The 26,466-nt window shown below is 46.8% G+C and overlaps 1 protein-coding gene across 5 annotated transcripts in view; it reads left to right on the top strand.

Annotated features, from left to right (window-relative positions):
* The window catches only part of RASAL2 (RAS protein activator like 2), a 294,933-nt gene that overhangs the window by 164,184 nt on the left and 104,283 nt on the right, over nucleotides 1-26,466 (top strand). Inside the window, exon 1 of one of the 5 annotated variants that reach the window (XM_040406663.1) lies at nucleotides 7,009-7,252. The exons of the other annotated variants lie outside the window; for them this stretch is intronic. Coding sequence (XP_040262597.1) covers nucleotides 7,240-7,252 — 13 coding nt within the window. The 5' untranslated portion in view covers nucleotides 7,009-7,239. Of the gene's footprint in view, nucleotides 1-7,008; nucleotides 7,253-26,466 lie in introns of those variants that run through there. 5 annotated transcript variants of the gene reach the window in all.

Here is a 26,466-nt window from a genome sequence, read left to right as displayed (position 1 = left end):
TACGTGGTCAGCGACCTGATAGTGCCTTATGATCTTACATTGTGGATTATCAGATGTTCATGGGACAGAAAACTCATGAAACTTCCCAGTACACTGCTGGATTATCAGAATTTCTGGATTATTGGATGCCGAATTAAAGGAATTTATAGTAGTACATATACACATAGGCTGGTGTCCGGAATCTGACCTCCATCTTGGGGTGATGAGTTATATTTGTAGATATTTACGGATAAAATCGCCCTCCACCAACTTATAAGGTGGACATCAACCAAGAGTGATGCAGGTGTCTTTGACTCTCCTCTGATGGCAGATGTGAAGGATCGGGCATGTTGCGCCAAGTGGGCAAGTCACCCCCCGTCACAGGATAGGGGATAACTAACTGATCGCTGAGCGTCTGACCGATGGGACCTCCCAGGTTCCAGAGAATAGGGGTTCTATAGCCCAAATGGATGGAGCGGCAGAAAGGACATGCCCCCTGGTGCTCCATTCATTCTGTATGGGACTCCCGGAGATAGCAGGGTCCTGTGCACAGGTGATAACTAAATGATTGCTGGGACCCTCTAGGATCCCAAGAACGGGGGTCCCATAGCCCAATCAGATGGTGCAACAGGAGGGACATGCCCCCCTGGTGCTCCATTTATTCTGTATAGGACTTTTCGGAGATGTGGATAGGGGATAACTAACTGATTGCTGAAGTTCTGACCGCCAGGACCCCCCAGGATTCAGGGAACGAGGGTCTCACAGCCCAATTGGATGGAGTGTCAGGATGGACATGCCTCCTGGTGCTCCATTCATTCTGTATAAGACTCCTGGTGATGGCAAAGTCATGTGGATAGGGGATAACTAAATGATTGCTGGGGGTCTGACCATTGGGGCCCCCCCCCCCCCCAGGATCCAGAGAACAGGGTTCCCGTAGCCTGATGGGACGTTGGAGATAGCAGAGTGTATAGGGGATAACTTGCAGACTTGGCACAGCCCCTTTAAATTTCATCATGCCTGGTCCCTTGATATCATGGGAAATCGGCCTCCACCAGAGGTGTCTAGCATGGACTTCCCTCTCACTATTTGAACGCACATGCATACTTGGCCGAGCCCAGCATACTTGTGTATAGGTGGCTGTTGGCAGAAGACCTGCTTTACATTGCATAAGCTGCTGCCGGGGACATACGCTCCAGGGTTTTTCAGGATTAGGAAAAACATGGTTTTGTTTTTTAAATAACAAAAACAGCTCCACACCTGTCCACAGGTTGTATGTGGTATTGCAGCTCCGCTCCATTTACGGCCGTATCAGATAGAACCTATAGACTGGAGCGGTGCTGTTTTTCCAAAGAAAGGAGCCATGTTTTTTTTTTTTCTCCATTTTTTTAAAATCCTGTACAATTATAGCTACATCGGGCCCCAGTGATGGCGGATCGATTATCAGTCAGACCCATCATTGATCAGACTGGTCAGATTATCTGTCTATGGGTGCGTTTACACCGACAGATTATCTGGCAGAAATCAACTATTGGGCTAATTGGACAGAAATTGGTCAGATAATAATCTGCGGGTGTAAACGCACCTTATGGCCCTCTTATTAGATCATCCCGCTATAGAATAGGGGCCTTCACATCATAATAGGCCATAAATGGCAGAGTTTCTGAGCGTCTAGTAGTATGAAATCAATGCTGTTCTAGCAGAGCCGGCCGCGCGCTGTGTCCTTATCTTACTGATAAGGTGCTGAGAATTGAGCAGGACTTCCTAAACCCAGATAACCTGCAGGTTTTGGCTTGTAGCTCATTTGCAAACAAATTGAAGCGTCCGACCCGTTGACGACTTTATCATGGACTGTGATGATCTGCGTACGTGAACTATTCTATTCTAATCAGCCCATAAAAGCTTTCTACAGACCCCTTTGTGCCTTCAGCTGACGAAAAGCAGTAATCTGCCCCAAAATAGGGAGTTACTTGAAACCGGACTTGAGTGATCACTCAAGTGTGTCAGGAGGTCTAATGGCTGACGTCCGACCATCTTGATAAGATTTGTTTCAAGCTCGGATGGTGGGGGGGGGGGGGGGGGGGGGGGGCGTTATACGCCTTAGATACATGGAGCTCACATCCACATGCTATACATTGATCTACCGGCTCCCGGCATAATTAATTGTATACGACGAGTATTCAGATACTGTACACGAGACATTTGTATACGTTTTGATCACGTCAAGGTTGTCTCTTCCGAGTGGGTACCTACTCTACCAAGGCGCAACGCCATATGGCGACAGCTGCCACCGTAACACAGTTCCCGCAGGAGGTGTTACCCAGCCAGGGGCGGCCCTGGAAAAACACAAAAAACTAAAGGTGGCCTCATGTTGTAGGCAGGTCCAAATTGATAGAAGACGGGCCAAGTAGGCAGGAACAACCAAAGTAGGCTGGGCCAGCAATACCATAGTGCAGCACAAAATACTGCCACCCCTTGCCACAACTGTATTCAACTGTATGACAGTCATGAGGATAGTAATACAGTTGGGTTCAGGAGGGCATCTGTGGCCGTTGAGCATCAGATCATTATATACCTGGCCTGCGACCATCAGGAGAGCTTGGGTGGCCCCCCTGGTCATCGGCATACCAGGAAATTTTCCTGCCGTCCCTGGACCCAGCGGTCCAACAGCACCTCGGCTGTCAGATTGAGCCCCCTTGGCACTGGGCTTCACCAACCCACAGCCCAACAGCAACCACACAGTACCGCACTATGTGAGCAGATGTCTGAAGCCCTCCTGTCCATGTGGTCTCAGGAGCTACACTTTTTTTAGACACATTAGATACTGTTGGCCCGAGACTGTCCTCCTGAACCCCTCTATGCACACGCACACTAGGCTTAGCAGAGCACACATGCGTCTTCAATGGGTAGAGGAAAGATGGCCGGTGGAGTCTTATCTTCCGAAGTGCAAAAGGACTGGCCAGATGAAATCCATCTGCTGTTGGGGGAGAGTTTGGAGGCCGTCATGCAGATGATCGACCAGTCCCACCAATATCTGCAGGATCAGACAAAGCTTATCTAACCTGTATGGCCAGCTTGACTTTTGGTCTTGGAAGGACCTGGCATTGAATGGACTGTGGCAGGAGTTTGGCCTAAAGCTGGCCGTAGACTGGAGAGTTTTTTCACAGCCTAAAAAGGCCGATTCAGGCCATTTAGTGTCCATTTGCATGACATATGCTGACCAGTGGTAGATATGTCAAAAAGTTCATCTGCTGCCCTTGTTGTTTTCTAGTCATTATCCGGTCCAGTCGTTGGAAAGTTGTTCATCTTTCAGTGGGAACCCGGACTTGGACACGGTAGAGAGAGGGATCGGTAATTTGTCATTTCAACCTACTGCTCCAAACGGACAACCATCACAGATCAACCACGAGGATGCTGTAGGGTTATGTGATGGGACTGGATGTAGTCGTCTCCTTTCCATACATATACCTTTGACTACACGTTGCTGTAGCTTCAGGCCGTCAGTGCTGATAGAAGAATCCTTTTCTGGCACTGGACCATGTGCTGTCAGCTGTCGGCATTACGTTGTGCTTGTTCAGGCGAGCGTCATGTATATATTTGCATAAGAAGTATGGATTTGGTGTGGCTTTGTGAATGGGAGAGACCTAGACTCCAACATATGTTGTGCCTATAGGCCCCAGAAATCGAAATCCAGCACTGCTATGGGCACGGACAGACCCCTTCATCTCTCAGTCTTGGAGCAACTATTTGCATTTAATAGCAATTCATCAGCATCTGTTCTTTGACTCTTTTATGTCATTCCTTCATTATTCCTGCTAGAAGTTATGAATGAACTACTAGCAATTTGCAATGAAGGTCCCCAGATGGTTGTTACCAGTTGGAAGGATGTTCCTGTACAGTCATACTGTGCAGGGACACACTTCCAACTGGTAACCCCCAGCTGGACCTTCATTGTAAATTGCTAGCAATTCATTCATAACTTCTAGCAGGAATAATGAAGGAATTTCACATTATAGAGTTTCAAGTTTAGTGTTCCAGAATTGTTATTACAATGACATGTAAGGCTCCATTCACACGTCCGTGAAATGGGTCCGCATCCGTTCCGCAATATCCGAAACAGGTGCGGACCCATTCATTCTCAATGGGGCAGGAATGGATGCGGAGAGCACACAGTGTGCTCTCCGCATCCGCATTTCAGGAGCGCGGCCCCGATCTTCCGGTCCGCAATCCTCGGAAAAAAATAGAACATGTCCTATTCTTATCCGCAATTGCGGACAAGAATAGGCCGTTCTATGGGGGGTGCCGGCCGGGTGTATTGTGGATCTGCAGTACACCACGGACGTGTGACTGGACCCGAAGGAGGGGTGACAGGTCCTCTTTAAAGGGGCATTCCCATCACATTATGGGCTAGGATAGGCCCCCAATGTCTGATAGGTGCAGGTCCCCCACCCTTTGGGCTGGACAGAGGGGTGTCTGGGAGTCCCGGCCCCAGAAAATTTATTGACGTTCAGGCCTGGAAAAAGGCATAAATGGTGGCAAAAAAAAATACGCCAGCCAGGGACTGGAGTAATTTTTTCATTAGGCACAAGGACTGCCATAGATGCGCCTAATTTATGACGAGACGCGCACATAACTTAGATCTTACGGTCTTGGTAAATATGCCCCTGTAATAAAACCCTATGCATCCGATGCCTTATTCACCTGACCATGTCCATCTGTGAAACACGGATGATGCATGGAGGACTTCCATGTGCTTTTCAGGTTTTTTTCTTCTTTTTCTCACTCCTGTACTTGACTAGGACTTGCACTAAGATTTTTTTTTAACCTGGCACAGGGATCTGTTAAAAACGGTTGTGTGCCCGGCTCCCTGGACTTGTATAGATCCATGTGTTGACAGCACATGGAAGAGACAACTGACGATGGGAATAGTAGAAGCCCATAGGGACTTACATTTCGGCTATGTTTAATAATAATATAATAATAGTTTATTTAATTTTACTCCTGTAGCGCATACATATTCCGCAACGCTGTACAGAGAGAGTCACCCATCACATCAGTGCCACCCAGTCTATGTACTTCTTCTGCTGAGCTCAGTAGTGATTTTATTTTTTTCCAGACTGACCAGTAGAGGTCTCTAATTTAATGTGCAGTAGAACAATCACCCTCATCGTGCAAAGATGAGTGCATCTCTAGGCATAAAGGCCTGTCCACGATCCCCCTCTGCATGGTTCACTGCCCACCCACTTGCAGGGACCGGCATGCTGTTTATATGGAGATTTCCCAGAGGGTGTGTGGCAGGACAGCTCCCTCCTGCTGGGGGGAATTACTGGTCATTAGGAGGGGGGAGGGGAGACCCTCGAAGGAACGCTTTCCCACAATGTGTATAGTCCTTCAGTGCAAAAGATGCAAATAAACAGAGAGCTGAATGGCGCTGAGAGATCCCAGACATCAGCGGTCTTCTGCTCTCTGCCACCCAGCTTCAGGTGGAGCACAGAGCCACTGGAGGTTCTGCAGCAGCTGGGTTTAGGTTTGCCAGGCCCGGTATGGATCTTCCTGCTGGACAATTTTTTTCCCAATAATTTCTACTGGGAAAAAAAAAAAAAATTGGTTGCTTTTAATTACAGTGACTTTAGGCTAAGGCTGCTTTGGGGGTACAACCAAAATGTGGAGCCAGTTCTCTGCAGCCAGCTGCTGAAATGAAGCTGCACCTCTAGATAAGGTACATTTTGGCTGGAAAGTCTGGAAAATGCCATGCTTGGATTTTTTGCGACTACTGCGCCTCGTTTTCATTGTGTCGAATGGATTACTGCGACCACAGTCACGACCGTTGCTTGTGATGTCACGATGTAGGCCTAGCTTAAAGGGGTTCTCTCCGTGACTTAAAGGGTTTTTCCGAGATTTTAATACTGAGGACCTTATGATCAGAGGATAGGTCATCCATATTAAAATCTCGTAAAAACCCCTTTAAATATTGGATCAGTGGAGGTCCAGCCTTTTCCTCGGCCTGTGACGTCACATCCATCAGTTCTGGATCAGATATTGCTGACCTATTCTGAGGATTTGTAGGTTCCAGAAAACCCCCCTTAAAGGTCTCATCTGCTAAATTTTAATTTTATGCCAATTTTTGGCATAAAGAATGTTGCAAGACTCCTTTTTGCGCCATTTAAACGCCTGTGCGTTTTTATGGCGTCCTCTCCGCATGTGAGTGGCGGGGGCCAGGGCTACGACTTCGGCTCTGGCAAATTTGCCATCTTTTAGACCTGGAAACGGGCATAAAAGTGTAGTAAAAACTACTCCAGTCAAGGGCTGCACTAGTTTTTACTCCAGGCACAGGGACCACTGGAGGTGCGCCTCATTTATGATGAGGCGCACCCCTCGTGGTAAATTTGGCGAATCCTCCGGCTGCGCAGACTGGGAACAAAGACCGGTGTAAAAAAAAAAGCCAGTTTTTGTAAATGACCCCCAATTGTAGCTTCGTGTAAGTGTCCGGATTCCAGATGTAGAACTTCCGGACGTTATACTGAACCCGAATTTACCGCACAACACAAATCCTGATCCAGATCTAGCAATATGTAGAGCGCAAAAAATAATATATTCTATTCACATAAAAAAAAAACATACATACATATATAAATAAGTCATAGGAGTATAAAAAGGAGTATATAAATTATTATTTCTAAAAATGCCTTCAAATATGTGGGGTGTGTGTGTGTGTGTATATGTATGTGTGTATATATATATATTGTCTATCTGTATATCCATAAAAGTAACAAATAATATAAACTGAATATAAACTCCTCTATCTCAGGATAGGAATAGGGTTATCCACAATTTGGAGACGCTAGAGAGGCATGTAAAAGTATAAAACAAATCTGAGCCCACTGGGGAGTATGTGGCCTAACAAAATGAAGGTTTTATTTCCCTGGAGTTTCTCCCACCCCTGCCCCCTCCTTCCACACCTCCCAAAAGCTAACCCACGCCCTGCTGGTGATAGGAGGAAGAGCCAGGCACATTGTTAGAATGTCACTGAGAGTTTGTAGCATAGTTTTCCCAGGGAGGATCACACTCCGTCAGGGTGCACTGAGACGGCCATTGTCTGGAGGTGGCGAGTTGAGGACCTCATTGGGTTGGACTCGCTCGGACTCTCTGGCTTTTCTGCATTCCTCAACGTGAGGTTGTTCTCAAACAGGAAAGCAAATATTGCAGGAGCTGGAAACTTTTTGAGACTCTGCTCAATGTCCTGCAATGTGATCCCGGGATGAAATGCAGTTCACAGGTAAGAGGCTGCGGGGCAGAGGCTGACATTTTACCTTCTAACCGGGGGGGGTAGTCGGAGCTGATTTCTGATCCCAGGAATTTCTTACATCACTCTGTAAGGTTTGACTTTCTTTCCGTTTATATCCTGCTGGTTGTAAGGAGATCAGCACTGGTCGTACGGCTCGTATGGTGGCATGTTTTAGTTTCGTAGACAGTGTTCAGACTGGGATGCTTAAGGCCCACCAGTAAAATTTATTTTGGGGACCCACCGTATGGATACATTCACATATTACCCGCTCACACAGCAGCGAGATGCTACCAGATGATTGAATATGGGGGTCCCTGCAGCGACTTTGAGAAGGTAGGTCCTGGGGAGAAGAGGACACTGGTAGCTTTCCTCTCGGCTCTGATCGGGTCTGTAATAATACACTGGGGAGTTTCATGAACATAGGCAGGTTGAGGTGCTGTACATTGAATATATGTATGCAGTGCAGTAAGTCTACTGTGTAATGTGCCACTTGTGCAGGAGGTGGAAAGCTAGGGGCTCACCGTGCTCAGGGGCCCACCGGGGGATTCCCCTGTGGGCCAGTCCGAGCCTGGTCGTAGACCTATGGTACCATACGTAGATCTTTAGGTTCTCCCGGAAAGACTGAGCATCCAGCATTAGCGTAAATGAAGACATCCTGAATATCCTGAACGGGGGAAAAACAAGTTTTGAATCGTCGCAAAAGTCATTTTGTTAACTTTGTCATTTCGAATTGGTTTCTGCTTTAATCATTTGCAACAAATAAAAGCACTTTAGATGCTATAAAAGGGATACGGGAATGTTTGATAGACCTCAAAAAGTATCGATCCGATAACTTTATTGTGAATGGCCGCTTTTAACTTCCTTTATGTGTTCATCGCCCTCTGGCGTCTCCTGATTAGGCCTCATGCACACGACGGTTGTGTGTTTTGCGGTCATCAAACCGCGCATCCGCAAAACACGGATGGCGTCTGTGTGCGTTCCGCAATTTGCGGAACGGCACGGACAGCCATTAATTGAACTGAAGAATAGGACAGGTTATATTTCTTTTGCGGACCACTGAACGGAGCCGTGTGCTGTCCGCATCTTTTGCGGCCCCATTGAAGTGAACGGGCCCGCATCAGAGCCGCCAAAACTGCGGCTCGGATGCGGACCAAAATAACGGCCGTGTGCATGAGGCCTTAGCTGGCAGGTCTCAGGGATTCTCTGGATATTGTATGAAGGGGAGTAAGTGGCTCATACCTACCTGTAGCAAAGAAAAAGTGCCTTAAAGGGGTTGGCGCACCTCGAACATTGGTGGCTTATCGGTAGGATTATGCCACTGATGTCAGATTGGCGCAGGGCCTGAACCTATCTCTAGAGAACGAGAGCGCACCGCGTATGCGCAGCCTCCCTGCCTTCACTTCTATGGGACTTAAGTCAATGGCGCGCCGCTCGACTATTTTCGGTGCTCCCATAGGAATGACTAGATGGTGGCCATGCGTGGGCGGTGTGCTCTCCTGAACTCTGTTCTAGAGATAGTTGGGAGCCTCACCTATCTGACATCGGTGGCACATTCTAGCGATATGCCACCAATGTTCGAGGTGAGACAACTCCATTGAGGTGGAGAAACATTGGGGCGGATTTTCTGCTCCAGTCGAATAGACGGTGTAAACTTTTAGGGCTCATGCACGCGACTGTATGTATTTTGCGGTCCGCAAAACACAGATCCTCAAAAAATACAGATGACGTCCGTGTGCATTCCGTATTTTGCAGAACGGAACAGCTGGCCCCTAATAGAACAGTCCTATCCTTGTCCGTAATGCGGACAATAATAGGAAATGTTCTAAGTTTTTGCGGAACGGACATACGAAAACGAAATGCACACGGAGTAACTTCCGTTTTTTGGGGGGACCCATTTAAATGAATGGTTCCGCATACGGTCCTAAAACAAAAAAAAAACGGAACAGACATGGCAAATACCTTTGTGTGCACGAGCCCTTAGACAGTCTTAAAGCTGCGTCGTTTGCTGAATGATGCATTTGGCGCGTTGTTGGACACTTTTGTGGGACCTTACACCCCCTATTGGTTGGCCCACTATATGTTGGTGCATTTTGGCACCTGTTTGTGCACCTTAAGCCACCCCCTTCCTCCACTAAGCCATGACCCATGTCGAGCGAGGAACAAAAAGTGTTGAAAATACATAATGCAGTAGAGCATAGCAGGACCTGGAAGACTCCATTTGCCTACTAAACAGGGCCTGCAAGGAGAAATAGTTTTTTGGGCAGCAAATTAAGCCAGAATTGTGACTTTTTTAGCTTATTTTAGTGCTCCTGTTTATTTGGAGAGTGGGAAGAGAGTCCTGCACATCTGCAATGATATGTTTAGGAGGTCCTCCAAGCTGGTAATGGTCTGAGAAGATATTGTTCATGGTCCTGTTCTCCAGCACTGTTTGGCAGGTTTTTCATGGGATCATTTGTGTAAAATAATGGCAAAAATATAAAAAAAAAAAACCTGAAAGACACGACTGCTGTAAGTACATCCTGATTTGTGAGGCCCAGATGTGCACCTGGAAGCTGTAGGACCTCAAAGTCTCCTTGAGTGGTGATGTTGCTAGGTGACGATCGGGATGGAGACCCGATCATTATTATTTTCCCTTATAACATGGTTATAAGGGAAAATAATAGCATTCTGAATACAGAATGCATAGTACAATAGGGCTGGAGGGGTTAAAAAAATAAAATAATTTAACTCGCCTTAATCCACTTGTTCGCGCAGCCGGCATCTCTTCTGTCTTCATCTGTGAGCAATAGGACCTTTGATGATGTCACTGCGTTCATCACATGGTCCGTCACATGATCCATCACCATAGTGATGGATCATGTGACAGACCATGTGATGAGCGTAGTGACATCATCAAAGGTCCTATTCCTCACAGAACAAGACAGAAGAGATGCCGGCTGCGCGAACAAGTGGATTAAGGTGAGTTAAATTTTTATTTTTATTTTAACCCCTCCAGCGCTATTTTACTATGCATTCTGTATTCAGAATGCTATTATTTTCCCTTATACCCATGTTATAAGGGGAAATAATACAATCTACACTACAACTAACCCAAACCTGAACTTCTGTGAAGAAGTTCGGGTCTGGGTACCACAGTCAGTTTTTTATCACGCGCGTGCAAAACACATTGCACCCACGCGATAAAAACTGAACATCGGAACGCAATCGCAGTCAAAACTAACTGCAATTGCGTTCCTACTTGCGCGGGTTTGCCACAATGCACCGGGACGCATCCGGACCTAATCCAGACACGCTCGTCTGCAAGGGGCCTTAGCAACCATCAGTGAAAAATGCATCGCACCCGCACTTGCTTGCGGATGCAATGCGATTTTCATGCAGCCCCATTAATTTCTATGGGGCCTGCGTTGCGTGAAAAACGCAGAATATAGAACATGCTGCGATTTTCACGCAACGCACAAGTGATGCATGAAAAACAAATGAATGGGTCCGGATTCAGTGCAGATGCAATGCGTTCACGTCACGCATTGCAACCGTGTGGAAAACTCGCTCGTGTGAAAGGGGCCTCAGGCATACACAGTTTATTAGGCCTCTTTTACACGAGCGTGACGGATTGGCTCCAGATGCGTTCAGTGAAACTCGCACCATTTTGCAAGCAAGTTCAGTCAGTTTTGTCAGCGATTGCGTTCAGCTTTTTCCGCGCGGGCGCAATGCGTTTTGATGCGTTTTTCACACGCGTGATAAAAAACTTAAAGTTTACAAACAACATCTCTTAGCAACCATCAGTGAAAAACGCATTGCATCCGCACTTGCTTGCGGATGCGATGCGATTTTCACGCAGCCCCATTCACTTCTATGGTGCCAGGGCTGCGTTAAAAACGCAGAATATGGCCTCATGCACACGGACGTTGTTTCGTTCCGCATCCGAGCCGCCGTTTTTGCGGCTCGGATGTGGACCCATTCACTTCAATGGGGCCGCAAAAGATGCAGACAGCACTCCGTGTGCTGTCCGCATCCGTTGCTCCGTTCCGTGGCCCCGCTAAAAAAATATAACATGTCCCATTCTTGTCCGCGCTTTGCGGACAAGAATAGGCATTTATATAAAAGGCTGTCCGTGCCGTTCCGCAAATTGCGGCATGCGCACAGACGCCATCCGTGTTTTGCGGATCCGCGATTTGCGCACCGCCAAACACACCACGGTCGTCTGCATGAGGCCTATAGAACATGCTTGCGTTTTTCACGCAACGCAGAACTGATGCGTGAAAAAAAAAAACGCTCATGTACACAGACTCATTGAAATGAATAGGTCAGGATTTAGTGCGGGTGCTATGCGTTCACGTGACGCTTTGCACCCGCGCGGAAAACTCGCTCGTGTGAAAGGAGCCTTAGTATTGGACTATTCCAATCAGTCCTGCTATTGTCAGACTGTGCAGGGACACCCCCCCAACTGGTAACACCTATCCGGGCCTTCACTGCAAACTGCTAGTAATTCATTCATCATTTCTAGCAGGAATAATAAAGTAATGGCACAACAAAGTCATACGACTAGATGCCCTGGAATTATTACAAGAGGATGCAAGTAGTTACGTAAACATGCATTTCGGGAGAGGTGATAGGTCGTGTTTAAAAGTTAAGTGACAACCCCAGTGAGTTATAATAGCAGCCTCATTGATTGGAATAGCTGGGTGACAGACACACATGTAACTGGGAATCAGCAGAATGGAATTTCTGACCAGTTGACATAAAAGGATGACTCAGGGATGAACATTTGCTGGGGACTTTTTTCTTTCCTCTGAGAAAATGCCCTTTTTTTAAAAATAAATAAATAATTAACTCTATTTTAAATCGCTGGCGTCATGAGTAATAAGCCTGCCATCAACCCTTCCTCACCCGCATCTTGTGGCCCGCTTAGGGTTGCCTCCATTCTCCAGTGCCAGGCCTGAACAATGAGGGTCATGTTGTCTGCCCATCCTTCTACTATCCTTTCAAGAAGGTGATTCATGGAGCCTGGAACGGGAATGGGGCCAGGTGAGCAGTAAATGGGAGGATTATCCCGGATGTGCAATAATTGGAAAAAAATAAATAAAAAAAAGTCTAGAAGTCAGACATTAAGGGGGATTGTGCTATAATCTCTGTAATTGAGGTGTTTGAAAATGGGCGATTGCGTTAAGCTCGTAATACACTTATTACTGTTAGTCAAAGAGCTTTTTCTTCTCGCCGTGTAATGCGCGGAGGGAGCGTTTCGCCGTGGACTTATCATCAGAGCCGATCGGCGGACCTTGCATAAGAACCTGCTTCAGGCTTGCGCTGCAGAACGCCGTCAATTAGGAGGTTTCCTGGATCTCGTCTCTCATCCGAAAACCATGGGAATAAGCTTTAAGAAATGCAGAGGCCGAATGGAAAAGATGCTCATTACGTGGAGCAGGCAGCACATCGGGCGTAATATGGTGGTGTAAAACATAACTTCTGCATAGCTGACATTCCCCTCCGCGCCTCAGACATAGCTGTGTGTCACATGGGAAAAAGGTATTTATTAGGGTTTGTTGTTGTTGGAAGTGCTGACTCCGGAGCGTATGTTAGGTTTTTAACATAGTATTTGTTTAGTATTTATTATAGTTTATTATTTGTTTAGTGTTTATTATAGTTCAGTCTATTGTTTACTGTAGTTTGTTTGTTTATTTTAATGTTCTTTGTGACTGATCTGTCATTCCAGTCGTATGCCTCACATGATCATATGTAATGTGTGTTTTAGGCCCGTGTATGTGCTTATGATAAGGGTATGCCTCCGTCAGCCTAGCGGCCAGTGGGTTGGTGCAGGTGTATACTTATGTATATCTTTTATATCACATTAAAATGAGCCGTTGCTGTTTTTTTTTTCTTCTACAGTTATGTCTTTTAGTGACACTGTAAAAAAAAAAGGCTAATGTGCGCTTCCTCGGGCGCTCCGACTCAAAGGACGAGGTGTAACGAACACCCCCCTATTCTAGAGCAGCCTCATGACTATGGTCACGATCGGAGGAGCCTCTGCTCCCGGCTGTTAACCCTTGTATTGCCTTGCTCCATCACCAGAGCATGATAATAGGTCTACTCCCCCTTGATTCGGGTCACCAGGTTTCCTGGGTTTGGGAGAATGGAGAACCCTGTTGCACTCGGCCCTCGGGGACTGGACCTCTGTTCAGTAAGGCCTCGTGCACACTACTGTATTTGTGGTTTGCAAGAATGGGAAATACCCTAAAGTTTACTATTGTTTAGGCTACTTTCACACTAGCGTTCGGAGCGGATCCGTCTGATGTTTCATCAGACGGATCCGCTCCGATAATGCAGACGTTCGCATCCGTTCAGAACGGATCCGTCTGCATTAAAACTTAGAAAATTTTCTAAGTGTGAAAGTTGTCTGAGCGGATCCGTCCAGACTTTACATTGAAAGTCAATGGGGAACGGATCCGCTTGAAGATTGAGCCATATTGTGTCATCTTCAAGCGGATCCGCCCCCATTGACTTCCATTATAAGTCTGGACGGATCCACTCGCCTCCGCACGGCCAGGCGGACACCCGAACGCTGCAAGCAGCGTTCAGGTGTCCGCTCGCGGAGCGGAGGCTGAACGCTGGCAGGCGGATGCATTCTCAGTGGATCCGCGTCCACTGAGAATGCATTGGGGCCAGACGGATGCGTTCGGGGCCGCTCGTGAGCCCCTTTAAACGGTGCGCACGAGCGGACACCCGAACGCTAGTGTGAAAGTAGCCTTAGTCAGCAGTTTTATTTATTTATATTTAATTATTTATTTTATGTACTTATGCAGCGCTACTATATTCCGCATCTAGCATCTAACTGTCCCCAATGGGGCTCACAATCTAAGGTCCCTATCAGTATGTCTTTGGACTTTTATGTCACTGCTTCGTCACCTGGCAGGCCCTATGTGTACCTACATGTACGATATGTTCTTGTCTAGCTTTTTTTGTTTTTAATTCTTTTTCTTTTTTGGTAGTCTTTTGCTTGGCAGGGTTGTTGTTGTTTATGTAACCTTTCCTATAAAGATGTCACCCTAGTCTTTCTGGGGCTTTAAAAGTGAGGCGGTGATGGAAAACCAGTTACTCTGTGACCCCCACGGTCTTTTCAGTTGCATGCCAGGACGTAATCCAGCCTTCGGAAAGCATTGCTGTCAGTCATCATATCCTTTTCTCAGCAGCAGGGTTACGTGTCTAGGTAGATGTCAGAAGATTAGCAGGTGTGCGGGGGGCCCCTTAAAGAGGAGTGTAGTCAATGCAACTCTGGACCATTAGGCTACCTGCGCACGTTGCGGAATACCTGCGGTTTTCAGTGCAAAATCCCGTGCAGAAAAACCGCAGCGTATTACAGTACCAGCAAAGCGTATGAGATTACACAAAATCGCACACACACTTTTTTTTCAACCTGCCGTGCGGATTTAAAATTAAAATAGCATGTCAATTACGTTTGCGGTTTTTGCTGAGAATTTCACCCTTTGCAAAGCTGCATCTAATCCACATCAGAAATCCCGAATAAGGCATTTGCAGATTTTGGTGCGGATATGCTGCAGAAACGCACATAAATCCGCACAGAAATTTGCGGATCTTATGTGCATTCACTCACACCCGTGTGCAGGTAGCCTTCACACACGGCGGATAAAACCTCCAGAGAATACACAGGTGTGGATTTTTACGTGGGTATTTCTGTGCGGATTGCAAACACCCCCTATCCTAGAGAATGGAGACATTCTGCTTTATAAAAGCCGCGGCACATCATGATTTATGCAGCAGAACACAGAGCAGCGATTGACACTTTTCAACTCGGGATAACATGGGCGCAGTCGTTATATGGCGGATTTCTCCAGCACGTGTGAAGGCACCTTTACTATTCAACAGGGTGTATCGGTATCCCCACTCTGGCACCACTGATTGGATAGTGTCCGACTGGTAACTCCCAGTTTTCAATTTACTTTCACACTAGCGTTTCTACTTTCCGGTATTAAGATCCGTCATAGGGTCTCAATACTGGAGGCAAACGCTTCCTTTTTGTCCCCATTCATTGTCAATAGGGACAAAACGGAACTGAACAGAACAGAATGCTCCATAATGCTTTCCGTTCCGTTCGGTTGCATTCTCATACCAGAGAGCTAACCGCGGTTTTCTTTCCGTCATGGGATGCGGAGCAAGACGTCATGACCCACAATGGAAGTCAATGGGGATGGGTCCGTCCCCCATTGACTTTCAATGGTGTTCATGACGGATCCATCTTGGCTATAGAAGACATAATACAACCGGATCCGTTCATAACGGATGCAGACGGTTGTATTATCAGTAACGGAAGCGTTTTTGCTGAGCCCTGCCGGATCCAACAAAAACGCTAGTGTGAAAGTCTAATTGGCGATCGTATGAACGCTCATTTGCGATCATCTTGCAGTGTAATACTGCCGCCAAATACTGTCGCCAAATTGTTTGCAAGCGGCAGATCGCGGTGTCTAATCACGATCTGCCGCTAGACAGCATGGGGACGAGCGATGGTATAGCGATCACTCCTCCCCATGCTGCAGAGGAAATCGTTGCGTGTAATAGCAACGGTCTCCTCCGCTAGCGAGCAGGCGATGTCCAGGAGCGAACGCTTCCCTCTCGACGATCGTCTGCCATATCGGGCTGTATTTTCCAGGGGAATGGCACACCACTGAGTTTTAGGAGAAGTTGCCCTAGGATTGTGTTTATAGGGAATGCAGGTACTCGCTAACTCATGGCTGCTATCCTTGCTGGGCCAATCACTGGCTTCAGCGGTCACTTACGGCTTATACACATGTGACCACTGAGGCCAGTAATTGGCTGCTGCGGTCATGTGAAGGATCAACGGCATATAGATTATTTTTATCATTTTTATTTATTTTTTATTTATTTTTTCCAGCCCCCTGCTCTCTGCTATTTTTGAAACCCCCTTTAATGAGCTGCATAGGACTTGTGCTTCTATAACCGCAGGACTATCGCCCCGTCTTAGGATGTGCATTGATTATTTTTTTTAAAGTCCTTTGAAATAGTTTGTAATGTTCTTAAAGTGCCTATTAAATCATTAGCTACTATTTTGGGAACTGAGTCGAAATAGATCTTTGTACTGAGTTCACGCCCTGTAAAATGGCGACTGAAGTATTTGGTCACACGTAAAATCAAGGTTCTATTCGAGAGGCACATCTGAGAAATCTGTAAAGAACGTCTTGCTCTGCGGCTGACTCCTCAGATTTCTTTCACATTGGCTCTTTCTCAGATCTGTAGATAGTTCATTATATACTGTATTTTTATCTTTTTACGTTTGAAGCCGTCCACTAACTTTTTGAAATAGGGAGGTTTTGCGAATCACTGCGGCCGCCAGATCTTTAGGCATCATGCACACAGCCTTATTATGGATCCATGGGTCCATACTATGTTTCTGATTTCTGAAGAATCTATGGGAAAAAATGGTGGCCTGTTCCATCAGATGCCACCTTACAAAACATTGCTTCTAAAGGAAAATACAGAGGTGGGGGGGGGGAGATTTATCATCTCCCTTGTGCCAGTAAAGTGGCTTTAAAAAGTCGCAATCTGTGTGTTTGTAACTTTTTAAATGCAACTTTTTTTGGGAGGCCGCAAGTGCCTCTTTTTACGCTGCCCTCGCCACTTTTCCGAAAGGGTGCGTGACCAATACCAGAGACAAATTTATCTTCATTTTCACCAGTTTTCTTTTGCAAAAGCACCATAGGGAGTCCTCATGCCTTGGACAGGCTTTGGACTTTTGGCTTTTCTCTGACGCACCTGCAGGCTCAGCGGAGGATATTTGAATGGTACAAAAATGTTATTTTATTTTTTTTTTATTTTTTTTTTAATAGCCCCTATTATCTTGGAAACCCCCTTTAATGAGCCGCCTGGGAACTGTGCTTCTATAGCAGCAGATGTGCCACATGTGGACATACTAAGGCTCTGTCAGCCCTTGCATCAGGGTTTCCTCCATCATAAATGGAAACCGGAGCACAGTGCCAGATCCGTCGCACATCGGACTTCGGCAGCAACCAGCAGACCCCATAAATTGATATCGGGTTCTGCAGCGGTGCCCAGTTTTTGGACATGAAGAATAGTGCGGCATGCTGCGCTTACCTTCCTATCGAACAGAATCTGCGAAGGAGCCTTGAGGTGTATTTACATGGCCCGAACATCGGGCCGATTATCTGGAAGGAACGTTCCTACAAGCGCTCGTTCCCGATAATCGGCTCAGCTAAGGCCTCATGCACATGAACGTTGTTTGTTTCCATGTCCGTTCCGTGTTTTTTTTGCGGATAGGATGCGGACCCATTCATTTCAATGGGTCCGCAAAAAACGTGGACAGCACACCGTGTGCTGTCCGCATAATTATGTCCTTTTCGTTGCCCCGCAAAAAAATAGTGCATGTCCTATTTTTTTCTAGTTTGCGGACAAGGATAGGCATTATTACAATGGATCCGCAGGAAAAAAAATTTGGTCGTGTGCATGTAGCCTGAAGGTACCACAGATCACCTGATGAACAAGCAAAACACTCGTTCATCGAGGGAAGTGATCGGAGGTGCGGACACCTCCATCATCGTTCCTGGGCAGCAGATTGTGCGGTCTAAACAGCGAGCAATAATTATATAGGACGAACGATAGCAGCAGCGATGGCTCGTTCTTATACTGTGGAGGTGATCGCTGCATGTAAATGCAGTGCTTCACCTCCACTGAACGAGCAGCCGACGGGAAGGAACGCTACCTTCTGGACAATCTGCTGCTCATCTGAAAGTCTAAATGCAGCTTTATTCTTAAAGGGGTTTTCCAGAAATGACATAGTGATGGGTCAACAATATCTGATCGGTAGAAGTCCCACCCGCTACTCCCGCAGCTGTTGGAAGGGGCCCTGACGTTCAGGGGACCACTGCCGCCTGTGATTTCACGTCAGTCAGGCACATTCGGCGCTGTGCTTGGTAGGCTATTAAAGGGGTTTATCCCATTAGGACAAATTATCCCTTATTCACAGGATAGAGGATAAATGTGTGATCGGCAGGGGTCCGACTGCTGGGGCCCATGCTCCCTATTTGAATTGAGCGGCAGACCTGTATGCTTGACTGCCACTCTATGGGACAGCCGAAGATACAAGCGCTTGGCTACCTCCGCCAGCCCAACAGATCCCAACACGTATGACCGCCGTCCATTCAAACAGAGGAGTACGGGCCCCAGTTCTTGGGATTGGTGGGGACCCCAGTGCGCGTGAGGCATCATCTGAGTGATGTGGCTCCTTTAAGCTGCTGATCAGTGGGTGTGCCTGGAGTCTGATCCCGCCAATTGGATATTGATGACGTATCCCTTTAAAAGTTGCACTTGCAGGTGGACCTGTTTTAAGGGGAATCACAGGCCTGTTTTGCGGCCGCTGGGATGAAACCTTTTGGGTCACTATTGGTTAAACGTAAGCACGGCTCGGAGTTTTGCCGATTGTGAAGGCCTGTGTCCCACCGACGCCTCGCCGTACAACGCCGGATAAAATAGATTAGGTGAATGTGACATGTGTATCTTGTACTTACCTCTGAGAAACCCGTCGGAAGGTTACTTTTCTATCTTTCCATGTCCTGGGCTCATCGCCAGCAGCCGAGAGAGCGTTATATCATGCAACTGGAGAAAGGAGACCTCTAGATTGTCAGCTCTTCTGCAATACCCAAAGTCATGGGATTTCTTCTCAACCGGAACCAATTTAAAGGGGTTTTCCAGGATTAGAAAATCATGGTTGCTTCCTTCTAGAACCAGCACCACCTCTGTTCCTTGGCTGTGTCTGGTATTGCAGCTCAGATCCATTGAGGTTTATGGAGCAGACCTGCAATATGGACAGGCGCCGTTTCTGGAAGGCGGCTGCCATGTTTTTTTTATTTTATTTTTTATAATCCTTGAAACTTCTGTACAGTCACAGGAGGACCTAAAACTTCTCAGCGGACCATACACCTGTGATAAAAGCCCACAACGTGCCCCATCCTTTGTGCCTGGGAGGGTACGCACTGGTTGCAGCAACTGTATGCGGACGACACCCAGCGCACTTGTGGTGGCCATTGGCTGCATCCCCCAGTGTGTTGGTGGGGTTGGAACCCCTTGCGGGTGCTGCAGCATGAGCCCGTACCTTTCTAGTGGACTCCCTTTTAAGAAATGCAAATGTATAATTGAGTATTATATAACCTTCTGAGACTGAGGTGCTGGTAATTATAATGATGGGGGTAAGGTTGGTGCCACACCACGGGCATCGCTTATCAAAGACCGGCTTAAATAAGGCGCATCTACAGTAGTGAACTGGGAACTTAAAGTGGCCCCATGTTGTAGGGGGGGCAACACAAGTCGGCAGGGTCAGCAATACCCTAGTGCAAAATACCGTCTCATCAGGACCATATACCACAAAACGCAAAAGCTTTCCCTCTGTGGTCGCCATCTATAGATGCCATTTTCTGTCCTCTTAATAATATATGGAAAAGTTGAATTCAGGAGGGCATGTGTGGTCGCCGGCAGAGATGAGGGCTTGGGTGGCCCGTTGGGTACTGGCCCACCGGGAATTTTCCCTGTAAGGTTTATGGCCAATCCGCCCCTGCGTATCTACAGCAGTCCGTGCCCCTGGAGTGAAAATCGACTCCGTTCCCTGAGTAGAGTACATTTTTGGCATCTTTTGCGCCAAAGGCTACTTTCACACTGGCGTTTTGGTTTCCGTTTGTGAGATCCGTTCAGGGCTCTCACACGCGGTCCAAAACGGATCAGTTTTGCCCTAATGCATTCTGAATGGAAAAGGATCCGCTCAGAATGCATCAGTTTGCATCCGATCAGTCTCCGTGGAGGCGGACACCAAAACGCCGCCTGACGAAGCGGAGCCAAACGGATCCGTCCTGGCACACAATGTAAGTCAATGGGGACGGATCAGTTTTCACTGACACAATCTGGCACAATAGAAAACGGATCCGTCCTCCATTGACTTTCAATGGTGTTCATGACGGATCCGTCTTGGCGATGTTACAGAGAATACAAACGGATCCGTTCTGAACAGATGCATGCGGTTGTATTATCTGAACAGATTCGTCTGTGCAGATCCATGACGGATCCGCACCAAACGCGAGTGTGAAAGTAGCCTTAAATGTTTTTTTTGGCTGCAAAAACACCTACAAGAAAAAGGTTGCTGTTAGGGATGAGTGAATCGACTTCGGATGGTGTTCATGGCTATAGAAGACGTAATACAACCGGATCCGTTCATGGCGGATGCATGCGGTTGTATTATTGTAACGGATTCATGACGGATCAGCAAAAAAAACGCTGGTGTGAAAGTAGCCCAACACTGGCTTAAATGTAAGTTAATATGCTGGGGGCCCAGCCTGGCCCCCATCAGTCCCAAGTGGTGAGGACAGAGCAAAAACACACACGGGAGTTAAGTTACAGCAATTTTGCATTAGTAAATGACCCCCAAATTTTTATTTTTATTTTTTTTCTTTAGCATTTTTTGCACCCGGATGTACGGTATTACATGCAGACTTCACCCTCTCCATTGCATAAGGTGAAATTCACTGGGGAGAAAGGCAGGATAAATTGACATGCGGCACGTTTCAGATCCGCACGCAGGTTACATTGCGCTGCGGTTTTTAAAAATTGTTAAAATCTTATCTACTTTGGTGGTTCTGTACAGCATGAAAATCCATGATGGCAAATCTGCAGCTATTCAGCTGTTCATGTGTGAACCAGGCCTGAATGTAGCGTCATTGCAGATCTCACATGTCGGTGATGAGTTTTGGGCAGGGTCACTAAACTCTTTATAATGGCACATCCCTAACAGAGGCGCGCCCGGTAACTCATTTTACAAGGGCAGGTTTCCACTATGGTGTACTGCATACATCTACTTGTGTAATCTGTCGAATGGCTTGATATAAGGCTACGTCCACGTGGAGATTTTGGGTGCGACGTGTGTCAGGCGCCTAAATACGCATGTTGCAGTCGCAGCAGATTTGCCACTCGCACCGACACCCCATTCATTCCTATGGCGGCTCTGCTACATGGAGATCTTGGCTACACGTCCGCTGTGTGGACCGTGTGACATCCAACGAAACCAAGGCTGGTCAGATCCCAGGAGCCAGGTAGACGTCTGCCGCCGCCGGCGGCCCGTGTGAGGGTTTTTCTTATCGATATCTATTACATTTCTTGTTGCTGAGCCGCCAAACAAGACCAATTGGGCAGTGGGGTCTTCTAAGGTCTACGGTATTGTGACATGCAGGCCACATGGGGTCGACCACACGCTATCATTGTTACCGATTTTTGGAGCCTGGTTGTTTGCAAAAGGTACTGGGGCACATTTACTAATGAACTTGCGACACTTTTAGGCGTAAAAACTGTCGCAAGTCCCCTTTTCTGTACGCCAGTTGGGCTTGACGGGGGCACGGGCATGTCGGGCCTGCCTTGCCTTACTTAGATTCAAATTTTCAGACGCAAATGTTTAAAGTTAAAAGGTTTTTACTCTAGGTGAATGGACTGCCACAGATGCGCCTAATTTATGACAAGGCACACGCCTCATCAGAAATGAGACGTATACAGCGGCAGCGCATAGTGGATAACGAAGACCGGCGTAAAAATCCAATCTTAGTAAATGTGCCCCAGTGAGCCTTTATCTTCCTGTAAGGCCTCATGCACAGTAGAGATGAGCCAATTTCCCCGCTTATGAAATTCGTACACACTTCGTTTGGTGGTAAAAGGTGAATTGCGTTATGGTTTACGTTACCACGGACCATAACGCAATTCTATGACCTTCCGTCATAATAGAAGTCTATGGCCTGCTTAACGGATCCGTACTGTTTCCGTTATGCAGGAGAGGACTCCCCTGCATAACGGAAATGGGACGGATCCGTTTTGCAGCCCATAGACTTCTATTATGACGGAATAAAGGCATTCAGTCATAGAATTGCGTTCTGGTCCGTGGTAACGGAATCCATAACGCAATTCAGCTTATACCACCAAACGAAGTGGGAGCGAATTTCTAAATTCTAATGCCCACCACCATATTTTTGATCCATGTTTTTGCGGATTTCTTGCGGACCTGTTTATTTCTGCGTGTCTGCAAAAAAAAAAAAAAAAAAGACAGCACATTATAGAACCTGTCTTATTCTTATTTTTTATTTTTTTTTTACGGTGGATCCTGTGAAAATTGCGTGATCCACATCCGTATTTTGCCTATCCGTGATTTGCAAACTTTAAAAGGGATACAGTCCTGTGCAGGAGGTTCTAAAACTCTCCATATTGGCATTTGTAAGTAACGACCACGTAGGGCTCATGTACCCGAACGTTGCCTGCATTGCGGGCTGCAAACAGCAGGTCCGCAGTAAACTGGCACCGGCCGCGTGCGCACTGTATCATGGCTGCGGACCTATTTACTTGAATGGGTCTGCAGTCCGGAAGATATGGTGCGGAGAGCCATGGAAGTACTATGGAGCGCTTCCATGGCATTTCAGTCCGTGCCCCCGCGCCGCATGTTCCATTTTTTTTTTTTTTTTGCGGTGCGGATGGATCGCGGACCCATTCAAGTCAGCGCCAGCCACATGGATGGTGCATGTGCATGCGCAGTCCCCGATGCATTGCACAGGCGGTGCAAGATCCCTTATACTGAGAGAGCAGACCGCGTTATAACAGTCTTCCATCATGACTTCTGTTTTATGGGGAATTTCAGTAAAAACCTTAAAGACGACGTTTCGCCCTCTGACAGGTCTGCATTTCCCATGTGATAACCATTCTGGAGCATCCGTTCTTATGACTGTGTTGTGTTATTCCTTTATTATTCCTGCTAGAAGTTGATGACTGAATTGCGAAGGTTACATTCACACAACAATGACAAAATGATCATTAAAAACGGATACACGGTCAGATTTTCATGGCCATTTTGCATCCTCGCGTGCATCCCATTACCTGGCCGTTGGGTGAATCCTGTCTAAATGTTGTGGGGGGTGTTTCCCTGCATTGTCAAACTATCCAATAATCAGTGCGGAGCGCAGGGGCACACCCCCAACTGGTAACATCCATCTGGACCTTTAGTGCAGACTCCTGGCCGTTTGTTCATAGACATCTAGAAGGAATTATAGAGGAGTAGCACAGACATAAGATCAGATGCTCCAGAACTGTTATTACGTAGGGAACGCGCGAAATTACTAAGATACTAAGACAGACGTGTCAGGTGACAGCTCCTCATTAAAGCACTCTTTTATCCAGACCGCGCCTAAATACGTTTGAGCTGCTGCTTAGCCATTGGCCTTACGCCAGTACTGATGCTGGCCGGGGATTGTAAATGATATGTACAGTTTATGTAATGGTACCGGGCAGCTCACAGGAGCGGGCACAGTTAGGACATGACCCCTTCAGTGTAGAGCATGGCGGAGTCTTGAGATGGGTCCGGATCTCCCTTGTATCCTATTATAGCTGTCTAATCCTGTCTGTGAACAGGATTACCACCGCATCAACCAGTTTGTTGTGTTAAACCACCATCGATAATTCTCATATCTGCTCCATACGACGCGGATTACAGCCCTCCCATAGCCGGCTGCACTTCTGTACTCTGTAATAGGCCCGCCAAGGTAGTTTTTTTCGACTCGTGCCCCTCTTTGCTTCTTCCATTTTTGCTGTTTTCCATTATAACCGGGCACGGATGACCGCAACGGGCGGGAATTCAGCTGCACCCACAAAGCCTTTTATACACTGGTCGTATTTTAAAGTGACACTCCGTCTTTTGGAGATCCTTTTTAGCTGCGGATTTCACCCTTTTCCAATGAAGGGGGAGTTCGCAACAAATCAGAAGTTTGCCGATTTTGGTGCAGACGTGGTACCTAAGATCCGCACGGAGTTGTGTGTTCACCCGCCGCACTTGTGTGCAGGTGGCCTCATAGCAACTAGGGATTCATCCGAAGTCGATTCGCATAAAACTTTGTTGTAATACTGTTCGGAGCGGGAGCTTTGATCAGTACTAAAATGTATTGGCTCCGATGATCCGAAGTTATTACTTTGTGAATTAATTATTACTGTAAAAAACCTTCATCCTGAACTCAGGTTTGGTTCCAAGGTACCACTGGGAACCGAACCCGAATTCGGTATCAGTTTTTTACAGTAATAATTAATTCACTCAGTTATAACTTCGGATCATCGGAGCCAATACATTCTAGTACTGATCGGAGCTCATCGGACCCAATACATTCTAGTACTGAACGGAGCTCATCGGAGCCAATACATTCTAGTACTGATCGGAGCTCATCGGAGCCAATACATTCTAGTACTGATCGAAGCTCATCGGAGCCAATACATTCTAGTATTGATCGAAGCTCATCGGAGCCAATACATCCTAGTACTGATCGAAGCTCATCGGAGCCAATACATTCTAGTATTGATCGAAGCTCATCAGAGCCAATACATCCTAGTACTGATCAGAGCTCATCGGAGCCAATACATTCTAGTACTGATCGGAACTCATCGGAGCCAATACATCCTAGTACTGATCGGAGCTCATCGGAGCCAATACATTCTAGTACTGATCGGAGCTCATCGGAGCCAATACATTCTAGTACTGATCGGAACTCATCGGAGCCAATACATTCTAGTACTGATCGAAGCTCATCGGAGCCAATACATTCTAGTACTGATCGGAGCTCATCGGACCCAATACATTCTAGTACTGAACGGAGCTCATCGGAGCCAATACATTCTAGTACTGATCGGAGCTCATCGGAGCCAATACATTCTAGTACTGATCGAAGCTCATCGGAGCCAATACATTCTAGTATTGATCGAAGCTCATCGGAGCCAATACATCCTAGTACTGATCGAAGCTCATCGGAGCCAATACATTCTAGTATTGATCGAAGCTCATCAGAGCCAATACATCCTAGTACTGATCAGAGCTCATCGGAGCCAATACATTCTAGTACTGATCGGAACTGATCGGAGCCAATACATCCTAGTACTGATCGGAGCCAATACATCCTAGTACTAATCGAAGCTCATCGGAGCCAATACATTCTAGTACTGATGGTAGCTCATCGGAGCCAATACATCCTAGTACTGATCGTAGCTCATCGGAGCCAATACATTCTAGTACTGATCGTAGCTCATCGGAGCAAATACATCCTAGTACTGATCGAAGCTCATCGGAGCAAATACATCCTAGTACTGAGAGTAGCTCATCGGAGCAAATACATCCTAGTACTGATCGTAGCTCATCGGAGTCAATACATTCTAGTACTGATCGAAGCTCATCGGAGCCAATACATCCTAGTACTGATCGAAGCTCATCGGAGCCAATACATTCTAGTATTGATCGAAGCTCATCAGAGCCAATACATCCTAGTACTGATCAGAGCTCATCGGAGCCAATACATTCTAGTACTGATCGGAACTCATCGGAGCCAATACATTCTAGTACTGATCGGAACTCATCGGAGCCAATACATCCTAGTACTGATCGGAAGTCATCGGAGCCAATACATTCTAGTACTGATCGGAGCTCATCGGACCCAATACATTCTAGTACTGAACGGAGCTCATCGGAGCCAATACATCCTAGTACTGATCGGAGCTCATCGGAGCCAATACATTCTAGTACTGATCGGAGCTCATCGGAGCCAATACATCCTAGTACTGATCGGAAGTCATCGGAGCCAATACATTCTAGTACTGATCGGAGCTCCCGCTCCGTACACTATTACAACAAAGTTTTATGCAAATCGACTTTGACGCATCCGAAGTCTATTCACTCATCCCTAACAGCAACCTTTTTTTTTTTATAGGTTTTTTTTGCAGCCAAAAAAACATTTAAGGCTACTTTCACACTCGCGTTTTTTGCAGATCCGTCATGTATCTGCAAAAACGGATCCGTTACAATAGTACAACCGCATGCATCTGTCAAGAACGGATCCGTTTGTATTCTCTGTAACTTTGCCAAGACGGATCAGTCATGAACACCATTGGAAGTCAATGGGAGACGGATCCGTTTTCTATTGTGCCAGATTGTGTCAGAGAAAACGGATCCGTCCCCATTGACTTACATTCCGTTTGGTTCAGTTTCGTCAAGCGGACAGCAAAACGCTGCAGGCATGGAGAGCCGAATGGAGACGGAACTGATGCATTCTGAGCGGATCCTTTTCCATTCAGAATGCATTAGAATGAAAACTGAGAGCCCTGAACACGAATCTCACAAACGG

This window comes from Bufo bufo, chromosome 9 (genome assembly GCF_905171765.1).
Source record: "Bufo bufo chromosome 9, aBufBuf1.1, whole genome shotgun sequence".
NCBI lineage: Eukaryota > Metazoa > Chordata > Amphibia > Anura > Bufonidae > Bufo > Bufo bufo.
This window is presented reverse-complemented; position numbering and strand designations above follow the sequence as displayed.